General features: G+C 40.9%; 1 protein-coding gene across 4 annotated transcripts in view; it reads right to left on the bottom strand.

Moving 5' to 3' along the window:
- Positions 1 to 1,140: 1,140 nt before the first annotated feature.
- The window catches only part of CEMIP (cell migration inducing hyaluronidase 1), a 112,039-nt gene continuing 99,637 nt past the window's right edge, over positions 1,141 to 13,542 (bottom strand). For all 4 annotated transcript variants that reach the window (XM_021277341.4, XM_005027156.6, XM_072043240.1 and 1 more), the window contains exons 22-29: positions 12,721 to 12,936; positions 11,590 to 11,801; positions 10,934 to 11,119; positions 10,029 to 10,233; positions 9,214 to 9,300; positions 8,749 to 8,906; positions 5,797 to 5,897; positions 1,141 to 4,961 (exon numbers count right to left, since the gene is read on the bottom strand). In XM_021277341.4, coding sequence (XP_021133016.2) covers positions 4,834 to 4,961; positions 5,797 to 5,897; positions 8,749 to 8,906; positions 9,214 to 9,300; positions 10,029 to 10,233; positions 10,934 to 11,119; positions 11,590 to 11,801; positions 12,721 to 12,936 — 1,293 coding nt within the window. In that variant the 3' untranslated portion in view covers positions 1,141 to 4,833. The remainder of the gene's footprint in view (positions 4,962 to 5,796; positions 5,898 to 8,748; positions 8,907 to 9,213; positions 9,301 to 10,028; positions 10,234 to 10,933; positions 11,120 to 11,589; positions 11,802 to 12,720; positions 12,937 to 13,542) is intronic.

The raw sequence follows: 13,542 nt of genomic DNA on the forward strand, positions 1-13,542 counted from the left end.
AGCTGTCTTACATACATTGTGTGATTGCATTCACATGACCTCTGCCATCACATTTCCTGGTCAGGCTGACAGGCCTGTAGTTCCCTAAAGACTCCTATACATAGACATATACAAACACACCTTATACACACATATCCTATATGTGCAGCTTTGCTGCTGAGGGAAGGGCTGTTGGTGCAAAATGGAGGAGCAGCAAGAGGAAGGGAGCTTGGGCATGTGGGCTGGTGCCCCTGGGGCAGCCTGGTAGCTCTCAGCATCGCAGCCCTTATTGTTATCACACTATTAAATGAATATTTCATTTTTTTTCCCCTGCACTGGTGTTGTGAATCAAGATTTCTGCCTTTACATTCAGCCTCTCTCCCCTCCCCCCCCCCCCCCCCCCTTTTTTTCCATGTAGTTGATCTTCAAAACATGATTGCGTCAGTAATTCCCATCTGACATTAGTGGGCAGCATGTGTTTTCGGTCTCCTGGCCTGGAGGAGTTAGGCAGGTGATGCTGTAGGCTGGAGCAAAGGCCATATTCTCTAATGCACTAACTACCACTGTGGGACTTGGCTGATTAAAACATGTGCTTGAATGTTAGAAATGCTGATTTCTGTCACCAAAAAAAAATAATCCCATTCCAGTTTTGAACCCTCCAGATGTCTATCAGAGTCTGCTCAGCTGGCAGTGCCCCAGTGTGGAAAATTTACAATCTAAAGGTCACATTTGATCTGATAGTGAGATTGTCATAAGCTTTAACAGCTGCCCACTACAAAAACTTTGTGTTTTATATATTATTTACATGTATATGCATATTGTGTGTTCACCCTATTTAACTAAAATAACATATTTTGTGAACAGGGAAACTAAGGAAGCTTTTTTCTGTCTTTTAAAATAAGTAAGGAGCTGTGCACCTGGATGCAATAGGTGGTGGGGGGTTTGGGGGCTGGGGGTGGTGGTGGTGGTGCTGGGTAGTCTCCACTCTAGACCTAGTGGCATTTCATCAGCCTTCTTTTCTTAGGATACTAAGCAACTAAGAGGTAAGCTAAGACATTTGAGGTGCAATGGTCTGAACAAACTGAGTTGGATGAAGAAGGCGATATTCCAGCAAATACCAGTTCACTCAGAGAGATACACTGAAGACACAAGAGGCAAAAATAAAATAAGAAATTTGCATTGAATATTTATTTTGATAAACATTGTGTACTCCAAACAACTACATGTTATTTCAGTTGTAAGCCACAATCTTTTGGAACCATTGTCCCAACAGCTCTTGTCACCATAAAACAGACAGTCAATGCATTACCACATTCTGCGGACATAGAGAGCTTTCAAGTGCAAAGCAGATTATCAGAAAAGCCATATTGCCGACCTCCTTAACAACCTAGGCAATGCTAAACTCCAGTAAAATGCTTCATATGTCTGCAATTTAGTTGTCTTAGTGCCATTGTAATAAATAAATAGAAAATATATCTTTTTATTGGAAAGTCTATAAGAAAATGTACAAAACACTGTACATCTAACTCCGAAAAAGGACCAGCTATTTCGGCAACAGGTAAAATAAGCATTTGAACAGATGAAAGAAAAAAAGAAAAAAAAAAGAAAGAAAAGAAAAAGAGAGAGAAAAGAAACAAAAAACAAAACAACAACAAAAAAAAATCAAACATCCAAACAAGCAAACATCCAAACAAACAAAATCCAATCAAAAAAAAAGAATCATTCTGACAATGGCAACTGCGTTGGCAAACTTGAGAACATTTGCAGTAATAAAACCTTATAAAGAGGATAACTGCAGCTTGTGCAGGGATTGTTAAAAGGATGTACAAAGTATAAGCAGTCAGTTAATTCACTAGTCAAAATGTGCACATGTAATTTCTACAACAGTCAAAGATTGAAAAGCAATCGTATGGCACAAAACTATTGCTGACTGGTGATGGCATCAGGCTAAGCTCTGCCTTCAGAGTAACACACTGACTTCATCCCATACACGTCAATGGGAGCCCTTTGCATTTGACGGAGTGCCTGCCCCATTACACTCTGCTGTGATGCTCTTTTATCCCTCAGGCTTACAGACTGCAGTGATCCTGTACTAAGTATTCACAGCATGAGACCCAGCCCTCCACAACAGGCCCCATGTGACAAGCTTTGCATGATACAATAAGCTACTTAAAAGTTTTCTTCTCTTAATAAGACAAGATTTTTTTAGGAAAAAAAAATATCCTAGAGCCAAGTCTTATGATTTCACCCTGAGAATTCCAAAAAACTGTAAAATCAGAAGCTACAGCTTTCACACAAATGCAGCATGCTCGTAGTAGCTGAAGAAACCAGTCTAGAGGACAGCCCCATGTGGCACGATCCTCCCAGGTGTTTCCACATGAATGGGAACCTCCAGTGACCCAGGGGAACAGTGCGCCACAGGGTGGGTATAGAAAACCAGATCCCAAACCAGGTATATTCTGAATCTCGCTTTCCTGCCCGTGTCAAATGCTCATGAAATGCTCGTGGTTTGGTCCATCTCATGGAAGTGTGTATGCTCCACCAGTACAGGTGCAATTATACAATCAGAACTGCCTTAGCATGGTGAAGATGTTTAGATAAACCAGCCTAAAACACTCAAGGGATTTTCTTTTTCAGTGTATTTGCTCAACTTCAGGGATCTGGCTCTGTTCTGGCTACCAGAGAATGTCAGAGAAGTGATAATTGGATCGTCATGTGAGACTGACTTTTTTAAGGAATAGTTTGTGATTTGAGGGTGAAATCCCCAAACCATCATAAGACACTGAGGGAAAAAAAAAAAAAAAACAAAACAAAAAAACAAAAACAAAAAAAAAAAAACCACCACTTTACTTGCCTTTTTAAAGTGTTGCCCGTTTATTCTGGAAACAGCAGAAATGCCTAAAAATTAAAAATGACTGTGCTGCTCCTTCATTAACAGGCTCTTGTTCAGAAGCAAGGGAGGGACAGCTTGGATTATTTTTTTTTCTACATATACATGACATTCAGCTAGTTCAAAACATCTATACAATAAGACTGAAAAAAACATTTCCAGTTTCAAAACCCAGGAGAGGCATGAGGGGAATGTAACCTACAGTACTATCTGAATTTTGTTCGTGGTTGCTTTCAGAGCAATTGATCTAAAAAGTAGGGTCAGGGCTTACAGAGTTCAGCATCAGCCCAGCTGTGGAATGACTCACTAAATCATTGCTCCTTCGTTCTAGTTATAAGACAGTATTTTGGATGCTGTGGGGGGAAAAAAAAAAAAAAGGAAAGGGAAAAAAAAAAAGTGTTTTAGTTATCGAAGCTCTAATTAAACCAGAACAAATAGAAGTAACTATAAGCAACAAGAATAATTTCTGTAGCAGCGTGGGCTGGGAAAGACAAATTAGGGAACAAACCCAGATATTACTGGCAAAATTGACAATTATATGTGCTTTTCAAAGCTCTTCATCCTCTCTCTAATTCCTCCTCATAACAGCCACAGACTCTGCATATGCTTTCATGGCACTTCTGAGCAACAGGCAGAGATACCACTGAAGACTGGAAGTGCTTACAACAGTTTACAAGACAATCTAATTTCCCAGCTTCAAGAGATGTCCCCCAGGAGTGCTGACTCACACTCATATGCCTTCATTCCCCAGCTAGTGCTTTGAAGAAGGGGGGAAAGGAGCCACAAGACATTCAACTAGTGTATGGGGATTCCCACTCTAATTCTTCAGCTTCCTGGTAAGACCTCAAAGACTTCTACCTCTGCCACCTTCCACCTAGATTTCATGCAGCTCTTCCAGGAGGTCAAGACACACCTGTCCTTAAGCCCAAGGACGCGGTGGGGAAGCAACACACAGCAGACCAGCCCTTCCTATTCCCTCCAACACCCCTGGAGAGATAAGGGCTGCTCACCCAGCTGTGGCTGAGCAACCCAAGTCCCAGTATCCCCAGCTGAAAATGGGAAACCACGAGCAAATGCTCCCTTTGACTGGCTACCATAAACCTTCCAGATTGGCCCTGAACATTATTAGATGGAGGAACTGGATGGGAGAGGCTGAGGAAGTGTATGTGCTGAGTGACAGGTCTTTCCTCTGATCCTATGGCTACATGTTGAAGGAAGACCTCCTGTTTGAGTAACCACTGTTGAAAGTCCTGAATTCATATAGGAGAATCACAGTTTTCTGAGCAATCAGAAATATGTGGTTGCACCAATCTCTGTTGGTGTTGCTTTATTTGCTCCTCTCTCCTCTCTTCCCCATCTATGTGCCATGGGTTAGTGTTTATAATACAGATCCCAAAGAGCTTGATCAGTTGTCACAGGAACTTTAGGGGAAATTTTTGCTGTCCAGTTACCCTAGCATCTAGGTAACCATTCAAATACACTCTTGCTGTCTTTGATTTTCAACCAGCCTTCAAATTGGCTAGGTACATCATGAAAAGAAAACACAAGTGTTTGAACAATTTAGAGTCTGGTACAAACAATAATCTTCAGTGTCCTTTAGCTCTAGAGCTGACCCTTTGAGAGACAGCAAATAACTTTTTTAAGTCTGTCGTGGGCATGCTGATAAAACCAGCACCTTGTAAATCCGGTCAAACCTTGCTTAGTGACACGAGCGCCAACAGGGCATCAGTGAGCAAGTCAACTGGTGAGGAGCTGATGATCGCGGGATATGTGCTGATGGCAGAGGAATGCGTTTCCGTCACATGTGGCCACTCTAGCTACTTACAGTAAGATTTCTTTTTGAACAACAACAACAAGAAAATGCTACACTGCTGGAGCACGCTGGTGATGTGCCTGTCGTGAACAGTCAGTAGTCCATCCGACTGGGGGCAGTGCTGGCAGCCAGAAGGCGAGGCGTCGTGTCCTCATAATTTCATTTTCTTCACCACAGGAATTGGCAGTGCTTGGTAGATTTTAGCTGAGTCCTCATTAGTGACCAGCTTCACCCAGACAGGACGGAAGCTGCCTTTGAATCCAACAAAAGCCATTTTTTCTGCAAAACAGAGCAAATACATTAGGAGTGCATCAGGGCTGGAAAAAAAACAGGGAAGCCAGTGTGTGTGGCTACACCCACATGGCTGGACAGATGCAGGTGGTCAAGAGCACAAATGTGCATGCAAACTTTGCCAATAATGCATTATCAAGATATTAAAGAATACTTTCCTGATGAAGTTTAATTAAAATTGCATTTACATGTTGAATGCTTGCATTAGTTAACAATAGCCCCTTTGTGACACATAGCAGAGGAGAAAAGGAGCAGGAAACCCCCTGTCAGAGCAGGCAGCTTGAGCTGTCTACTGAAGCTATCATCATTTGCATGGTGGTTATACTCAGGGAAAAAAAGATCACAGTTGTTGCTGATCAGAGCATTGTGCACAAAGAACAATTCTAGTGCAGTATGTGATACTTTGAAATCAAGACGCTTGATTTCAAGTTGGAACTTCGTTTCAAGAGAAAACCAGATAAAAATATTTGCAGACAAGTAAAAAAAAATGTTTTGGGGCATATAGTGGGGGAAAAAGTCCAATATTTCTATTGTTAAAATACCTCTTTATTTAAAACAAATCTGGAAGCCCTGGAACTCCTTTAACAGCAGCTGCCAGGTCACTTTTCCATCTACAGTTTTAAACTAAATGCTGTTATCCAAACCTGCAGGGGATACAACCCTCCTGAATAAGTAACTGACCTCTTCCAGGATGTCTGAGCGCATGCTGATAGAAATAAGCAAGGTAAAGTTTAGAAGCAGACAAAAAAAGTGCCTTTATGGAAACCATGGGAGGGGAATAGATCAAAGCGTTGTTAGATCTGCATTTTTAAAAAGCAGTTACCTTTTAACCTAAAGTCCTCTCCTGCTCCAAGTTTCTCCAGTACTTTAGTCCATGGTCCTCTTGAAATGAATCTTCCTTTAGACGTCACCAGCACTATAGAGCTGAAGGAAACAAAGCCATTTAGGAACAGATGAAGAGTTAGAAAACAGTCCTCGCTTGTCTGGCTTGAGCCTGAGTGACTCAAAGACATCCATGAACTGCAGTGGTTTCTGCCTTAATGGCTTTTGTCAAAGCTAACATCTTAGTCATATGTTCACTTTTGCAATCATGCAAAACCCATTAGGAAACAGATGGAATTTGCCTTTTTTTTTAATTTATTATTATTATTATTATTTAACACACTGGCTTCTGGGGTGGCTCAAATGTTTCCAACCAGCACTTCCATCCTGCTTTGCTCAGAAAGGAACATGCTCTCCCTGGGATGTTCATTGCAAGTCTCAAATAATCTCTCGTCTTAGAACATTTTTGTTATTATTGTCCTGCTTGCATAGAGTTTTTCAACTCAAAATTTCTTGGGGTCAAATGCAAAGTGATAAACAAAAGACTTATTAAGTACTTTAAACTAGTGCAAATCTGCAAGCACTTGGTTAAAACTCAATAACCAACTGGGCTTAATTCTAAAAGTGTAGAATTAATATTTGAATGAAACATGAAGGGATAATCACCCAGTGAAAATTCTCCAGAGAGTAGCACAAGCCACTCAAAGAAGTTAACTCATTGCTTCCTTACAAGATGCACAAACACCTCCAAGGATTATCTCAGAGCATATCAAGGAAGAGCAGTACACATCAGTGAGCTCGGTGGAAGTTTGCTATTAAGTTCAGTGGGGCTGGGGTGCCATTCTTGCTCAGCTCTTAATTAAAGCTGCATGGCAGAATAATTGAGCAAACACTTGGTCAGATTAAATAATTGAATTCCACCTTGCAGGGTTTCCATGAATGAAGCTTTCCTGACTCAACTGGCTCTCAGCTGAGAGTCTTGCTGGGTCTGCTTTCCTGCATCACAGTGGACACGAGTCGCTAAAATTAATTAGGCAGCAGCTCCTGCAGAGCTCAAGCCCTGAGCTACTCTGTGCTGTAGATACCTCCTAACACCTCAGCTGGAACTGAAACTCTTCAGGGGAAAACAGAAAAGGAAAAAGAGAAGCAGAGGAATTAAGAGTCATCAGGTCTTTTCCTAAAATAAAACCAAGGTGTTAAAATCCACCAGTGCTTACAAGAATGGATTGAGCCTTCAGGCTGTTTTTTGACTGCGTTGTGCATGCTGAATTGCTTTTTTTTTTTTTTTTTTTTCTATTTAGTAAAATATTTAGTTTCTATTAAGCCTTTTCTGCTACGGAAGTTTAAAATAAGTTTAACATATTTTGTTTTCTTAAAAAAAGAAAAATAATAATTTGGCAGAGAGTTCCTTAAATGACCCAAGAGGCATGTCATTGCTAGAAACAACTCTTCTCACATCCCCAGCTCTATAAATCTATTTAAAAGTTGTTCTAGGAGTATCTTCATGAGAGCCTGCGTAGGTATTTTGGGTGGTGGAGTCTCCTCCCCTCTGTGAGCACCACTCCTTTGTACAGCTTGTGCTCTGTGCAGAGGGGAGAGCTGACAAGAAGCTGCTGGCTGTACAGTCCCTCCTTCTGTATGGTGTCTGCATCCAACTGAACAATACCCTCACTCAATAAGTGGATGAACGATGTTTCATGGTTATGAGTGAAGTCTAATCAGAATGGAAAGGCTGGGAAAGCTTCTGGTGAAAGGAGAAGAATTTGAGGGTTCAGCCCTTGCAAGCACACACAGCTGAGCGAGACTCAAGACCTGCTGACTGGGTTGGACCCAGTTCTAGTCCTAACCCTAACACTAATCCCAATCCAGTTCCAACAGTAATCAAGAGGCTCAGATAGACTTAAATGCACCTAAAGCCCAGTTACAAATCAATCCTCTAAAGTAAGAAAGAATCCAGACAGCAGGGTTCCGCAGGGATAGAGACTGGACTTTTTGCAAAGGAGGATGATGGTCTTTGTGAAATGTCCTATTTTATTTTATTTTTAATAAAAGAAGAGCGAGCAACTACCATACTTCTCTACAGTAACTGTTTTTTTTTTGTTTGTTTTGTTTTTGTTTTTTTTTTTTGCAACATTTAGGACTATTTAAGACAGTAGAAACACTTCTGTATCCTCATACATGTCGCGCCACTGAAACTTCTCCCCCCAAGGCTCTAGAATAAATCCTAGAAAAATATCCTGTCTATCTGCCCACAGTTATTTCAAATGGCTCATCAGCAAAGCAATCGTATTTGTATTAAATGTTAGGTACCAAATTTCCAATCGAAACAGGTTTAATAACAGGGAAATAAACATATTTATTAAACATATTTAACAAAATAAACATATTTCCCTGTTATTCCCTTTACTGTTCCCACAGACAAACCCAGTGTCCTACAGGATGCAAGAGCATTTGTTGGGTACTTACCACCCACTTGCAAGTCTCTGCATTTCTGTCTGCCATGTTTTAAAAATAAAAGCACACAGACCTTAAGTATTGGCAGGGAACATATGCAAAGAGGAATGCATTTTATTAGTGGGATTTTCTGCTATTTGAGAGTGTGCAGGCAATAGAAAAATGTAAACTGTGCACATCTGTACCGATAAGTGCTGAGTTTATTCTTGAATTTAAGCCTGCAGTTAATCTGTAACCCACCACATAAATGTGGATCTGCAGTTTATTAATCAAATGTAGCTCTGCAGCTTATCGGAGGCTTGATCTGTTCCTAAATCACAGTCTGCATCTTTCTGCAGCCTGGATGTCCTGCACATATTTGGACTCTGTTGGAGTCAGCAGGTACAGAAACACATTGCTAGCCCAGTCAGTCTGGCCCGTGTTAGGTGACTAAAGCCAAAAAAAGCTGTGTTGTACGGCATTCTTGTATAGTACGCCTTAGTAACAGCAGATTACTCACTGATCTTTGATGTTGTTGACATAGTTTTCAATCTGTGCTGGGATTCCTTGTAGAATTGAATTCTTGAATGTTACTCGGTCAACCACTTTCCCGTGATGTCCATCAATCACAATCAGTTGAATACCCTCATCAGTGAGGAAAAACCTTACACCATCAACCTATGTGGAGGGTAAGGATATTCTTGGTTTGTTGAAGAAACAAAAATACAAAACAATCATCTCTAAGAAGCACTGATAGTGTTGAATCAGGGGACTGCTCATTGTATCAGAGGGCAGAATTGCAGATCACTGAGGTCAAGCTGTCCTGCCTTTTTTTTTCTTCTTTTTTTTTTTTTTCCAAAATACAAAGCAAAAGTGACCCAAATCTAACTATTCATGGCCACATCATAAGCAAGTTTTCCATAAAAATGAGACAAGTATCTTAGATATCTTTGTCTCTTAAAGTTCACTGGGATGACCTGCTCACCTCAATGTATGCAAAGTCGTCTTTTAGGTGGAAGTACTGCTTCTTATAAGTTTCTATCTTCACTTCCAGTAGGTGGTCCTTTGTTTTCTGTTTATTAAAAAAGTAAATAAACAAAGTTTTTGATGAGGATGTACAATACCTGAATGCTTAAAACATTTTAAACCTCAAAATTCAATCAGCAAGAATGCTACATAATAAGCTGTGACTTGCCAAATTGCATTGCTAATGAGACTGGGCACAATGGTAACCTCTCTGCTCACCCTGCCAGCATCTAAATTGTTTCACCAAATAGCAGAGCTTAAGTGATTCTCACTTTGCAGAGCTGATACGTGATTCTGTGAGGCTTTGCTATGCATTCCTGCTTCAAGGGTGATGAGTGGAAAACAAAACAAAATAAAACAGAAAAATATCCCTGTCCTTCCCTCAGAACCAGACCGGACAGGATATAGGAGACAAAAGTGTTGTACAAAATCATTTATATGAATGAGACACAGCTGAGCAGTTCCCTCTGTTCTTACAGCCTGGAGGGGTTGGAGACCAGGCGAGCATAGTTGCCTCTCTCCAACATCACATCACTTTTTACCCTGTGCTCTTAAGCACAGCTTCAGCTGAAGTTGTGAACAGCTCTGTCCTTTGAGGACCTCTGCTCTCTGCACTTGCAAGAATATGTTTCATATAATTTTCTATGCCTGGTCCATTTCAGAAAATTAGGCTCGGGATATCCTGAATCCAGTACAAAGTCTTTCCATAACTATGGGAACAATAGCTACAGATTCACAATGACAATAATTCTGTGGTAAGAACAGCTACTTTACCAGCTGTGTACTTGATAGCTTCTTAGGCATTGGCACTTCTACTATGGGCGTCTCAATGTACTTGGGATAGGCCATGGCTTCACAGTCACTGACACCAGCGTGCTTTGGAATCACAGCTTTGATCCTTATTCGTTCACAGCCTTTGACAGAGCAGAAAGCAAATCTCTCCTTCTCATTTTGAGCTTTAAGTTTCAGAAACAGCAGCCTGTGGATAGAAGAGAAGAGTGAAGAGCATACTTCAGCATTCTGTACAAAAAATGACAAAGTCCCATTTTCAGTGAGCTCTTTCCTAATGCTTTGTAATGATGCATGTTGCAAACCCTCAGTCTGCAAATTATAATGCTGAACATATTGCATGCAATTAAATGGATGCATCTCAGAAATGGTTTGGGGAGGTCAGGGAAATTAAGACAGAGATTAGCTGACACCTGAAATATCTTAGAGCTCTATTTTATAATGTTCATTTACACAGAGAGCTAAATGGTTTTTATTTTATGTTTCTTTCTTACCCATTTTTAAAAATTTGTTAAAAGAAAACAACAGACTTCACTGTCTTGGTTCCTGTGCATCCCTGTCTTAGTATTTATAAATGGTTGATGTTCAAAACAAAAAGGGTTGGGTGTGTCTCCCGTTCAGTGCTATGGTCTGCACTTTACTTCTTTTTTTCTTTTTTTTTCCTAATTTGTATTCACTTGGCAAAACATTTCCCAGAGTAGTTGGCAGTGCAGCACAGCCTATGAATGACTGGCAGCTGTGGGAGTCCCAAGAAAATTAAATGCTGGTCACATTCCCAGAAAGAATTCCTGTTTTTGTTGTGATCCCTGCTAATGGCATTAGCCAAAAGGCTCACGATTTCAGCAGCTTTCTCAGCACTGTGTCCAAATAAGTAAGGGTCATTTCCTTACCCAGTGTCCTCATCCCAGTAGTAGTATCCCTTGCTAGGATATCTGTACTCCAGTTTCTCCATCTGAGAGGTTCTATAGAAGGTTCCAGTTTTGTATGTTTTCTTCAAGAGACGATTGTGAATGTCTGACAGAATGGAAAATGTCGTCCCTCTAGGATAACAAAACCCTACTTGGATCCAGTCGTTCCTAAAATAGCAAAGACCGAAATTATAACAAGTCGACACATGACTATTATTTTCCTGGGCATGTTAAAAGCCAGTTTAAATAATTCACTCTGAAATGTAACTTATTTTTTTCATGGCCAGTTAAAATTTTAATGACTTGGGATGAATCAGTGCCATGTAAATTAGACACAACATCCATGGGTTAGTTGAGCAGTGGGGGTCAGATCCTCTCCTGACTCCTACACCTCCAACTTCCATGCACCGGGAATGAATTAGCTCTAGGCTTCTAAAAATGAATGGTGTTATCTTCCAGGGCTTCCCTGGGGAGGAAACAGGAATTTAAGATGTCAGATGGAAAGATGGTGAAGTCAATGGACTTCCTGGAACAAGCATGTTCATTCTGGAAGAGTTCATGAGGCGATGAGCTCACCCATTAAAAATATGCAGTTACATTATTGAGCAGGAATGTTGGAATTCAGTTGGATCACTCACTTGTTGAAGTTGATGAGCCATATGGCCAGCTCTTCAGGGGCCGTCTTGTCCCAGTGGATGGTGTAGCCTTTCCTCAGAGTTATAACTGGCTGATACTGCTGGTAATGAGTGCTTTTGCTCAAAGCCCCTTCCAAGTAGAGTGGGTGATTGTGGTAGTCATTTTTTATTATTTTCATTTTGAGGTTGGCTGGCTTGTAGGCTTGGATGTAGATCTAGATGAGAGAAAGAATGGTCTACAGTAAAACATTAAAGGCTCAGCTGCTTAATAGCTGTAAACTTGTGCGAGGCCTGTTACTTCAGCAGTGACCTGTATGACATACACTTATACCTGTATATTCAGTTTCTTCAGCTTCTTTTTCACTTTTTCAACAAAATAGACAGTTTTCAGGAAGAAAAGAAAAAAAGAAAGACAATTTCCTTATCCGAGGTCAAGAGTGTGTGCCAGTTAAGGCCACAGGTAGGCCTATCGTATTCCACAGTGTTAATGGTAACCCTTGGCTGTGGGGTGTCATCCACCTCAGACATCTGACTTCTGTTAAACAAGGACCCTTCTGTCTGGATTTCAGAAGCAGGAAAAACAGCTCAGTGGTTATGAATAGATTTTAGTGGCCCTACACTGAAAAAAAAAACAACACTTGCAGCACCTAAGACAAAAAAAAAGGTGCTGCTCATGAGAGGAAAGTAAGGGCTCTCTCCCAGCAGTAGGGTGAGGAGCTCGTGTGGTAGGAAGAATGGTTTGTGGTTACACAACAGGATGAAAGATCATGAGAGTTGAAGCCCAATTTTGACTCCTCAGCACACTTCCCATAGTATTGTGGGTAACATTTCCCGCCATTAAACAAGGGAAAATAACCTTCCCCTACCCGGAAACCAGTACATTTGGAAATATTAAGCTGTTAATGCTCATGGAGTTTTCACAGGACTTCAGGTAAAATTTGTTTCAGTTAACAGTGAAGGCCAAAGCATCTGAACAAAAGCACAATATCCTCAGCTTCAAAACCACCTGCTCACACATGCAGTTAATCCTGAGCACCCTGAAGAAAGTCAGTTTCTAAAGGTCAAGATGTACAGTGCCAAGAGAATTAAAATAAGTATAAAGTGATTACAAAACTGCAAAGTTAGCAGCTTTACCTGTGCGTAGTGTCCACTGCAGATAGAACCTCTCCAGTCGGGCACATCGATGCAGTCAGGGTGTTTGATTAGCCAGTTATCTTCTTTTATCAGGTATGAGCCTGGATATTCAGACACAGAGCCATCTACATCATGAAAAACTGATGTTTTATCACCATCCATATCCAGATCATTGAACCAGGGTCCAGGTTCTCCAAAGAAGACCCTTGAGGTAATCTAAACAAAACAGTGAAACACATTTATGTCACCAAAAAGGAATTAATCAGTTAAAGTGCAAAGCTAAGGACAGCTGTGGTCACCGACACGGCTCAAAGGACCCATTTTCTGACTTCATTTGGTTTTAGAAAACAGCTTGGACAAGAAATATCGTTGAGTTTGGGGGTCAAGTTGTGCATGAAGAAATCAGTGTATGCATCATTCTTTAGACAGCCGCAGATATTTGGCTGCTCAGCTTGAGACTTTTTAAGCCTGATATTTAGAGGCCCTGAAGCTCCATGCCTCCAGATGAAGTTTGGAGTTCCAGGTGTTTTGGGATAACAGTTCTGTGCTAATAAAAGTATGAGCTTCTGAAATAGGGCATCCAAAGCTGGAAACAATAAAATCATTTTCAGCTCATTTGGTCCTGTTAGCTGGCAGGAACATCAGTGTCATTTGCAACAGGAACATTGGGATTTTCCCCCTTTACCTGCACAATGCCTCTTCATTAAGTCTGAAGTCAGTATAGAGATGGGTCGTGCTCTTTACAGGTGTGTCTGATTTGTCAGACAGAGCAGACATAGATTTTCCTGCTGACCCTGGGGGAAAGGCTAAAATAACCCGAAC

The sequence above is a fragment of the Anas platyrhynchos genome, chromosome 11 (assembly GCF_047663525.1).
Source record: "Anas platyrhynchos isolate ZD024472 breed Pekin duck chromosome 11, IASCAAS_PekinDuck_T2T, whole genome shotgun sequence".
Lineage (NCBI taxonomy): Eukaryota > Metazoa > Chordata > Aves > Anseriformes > Anatidae > Anas > Anas platyrhynchos.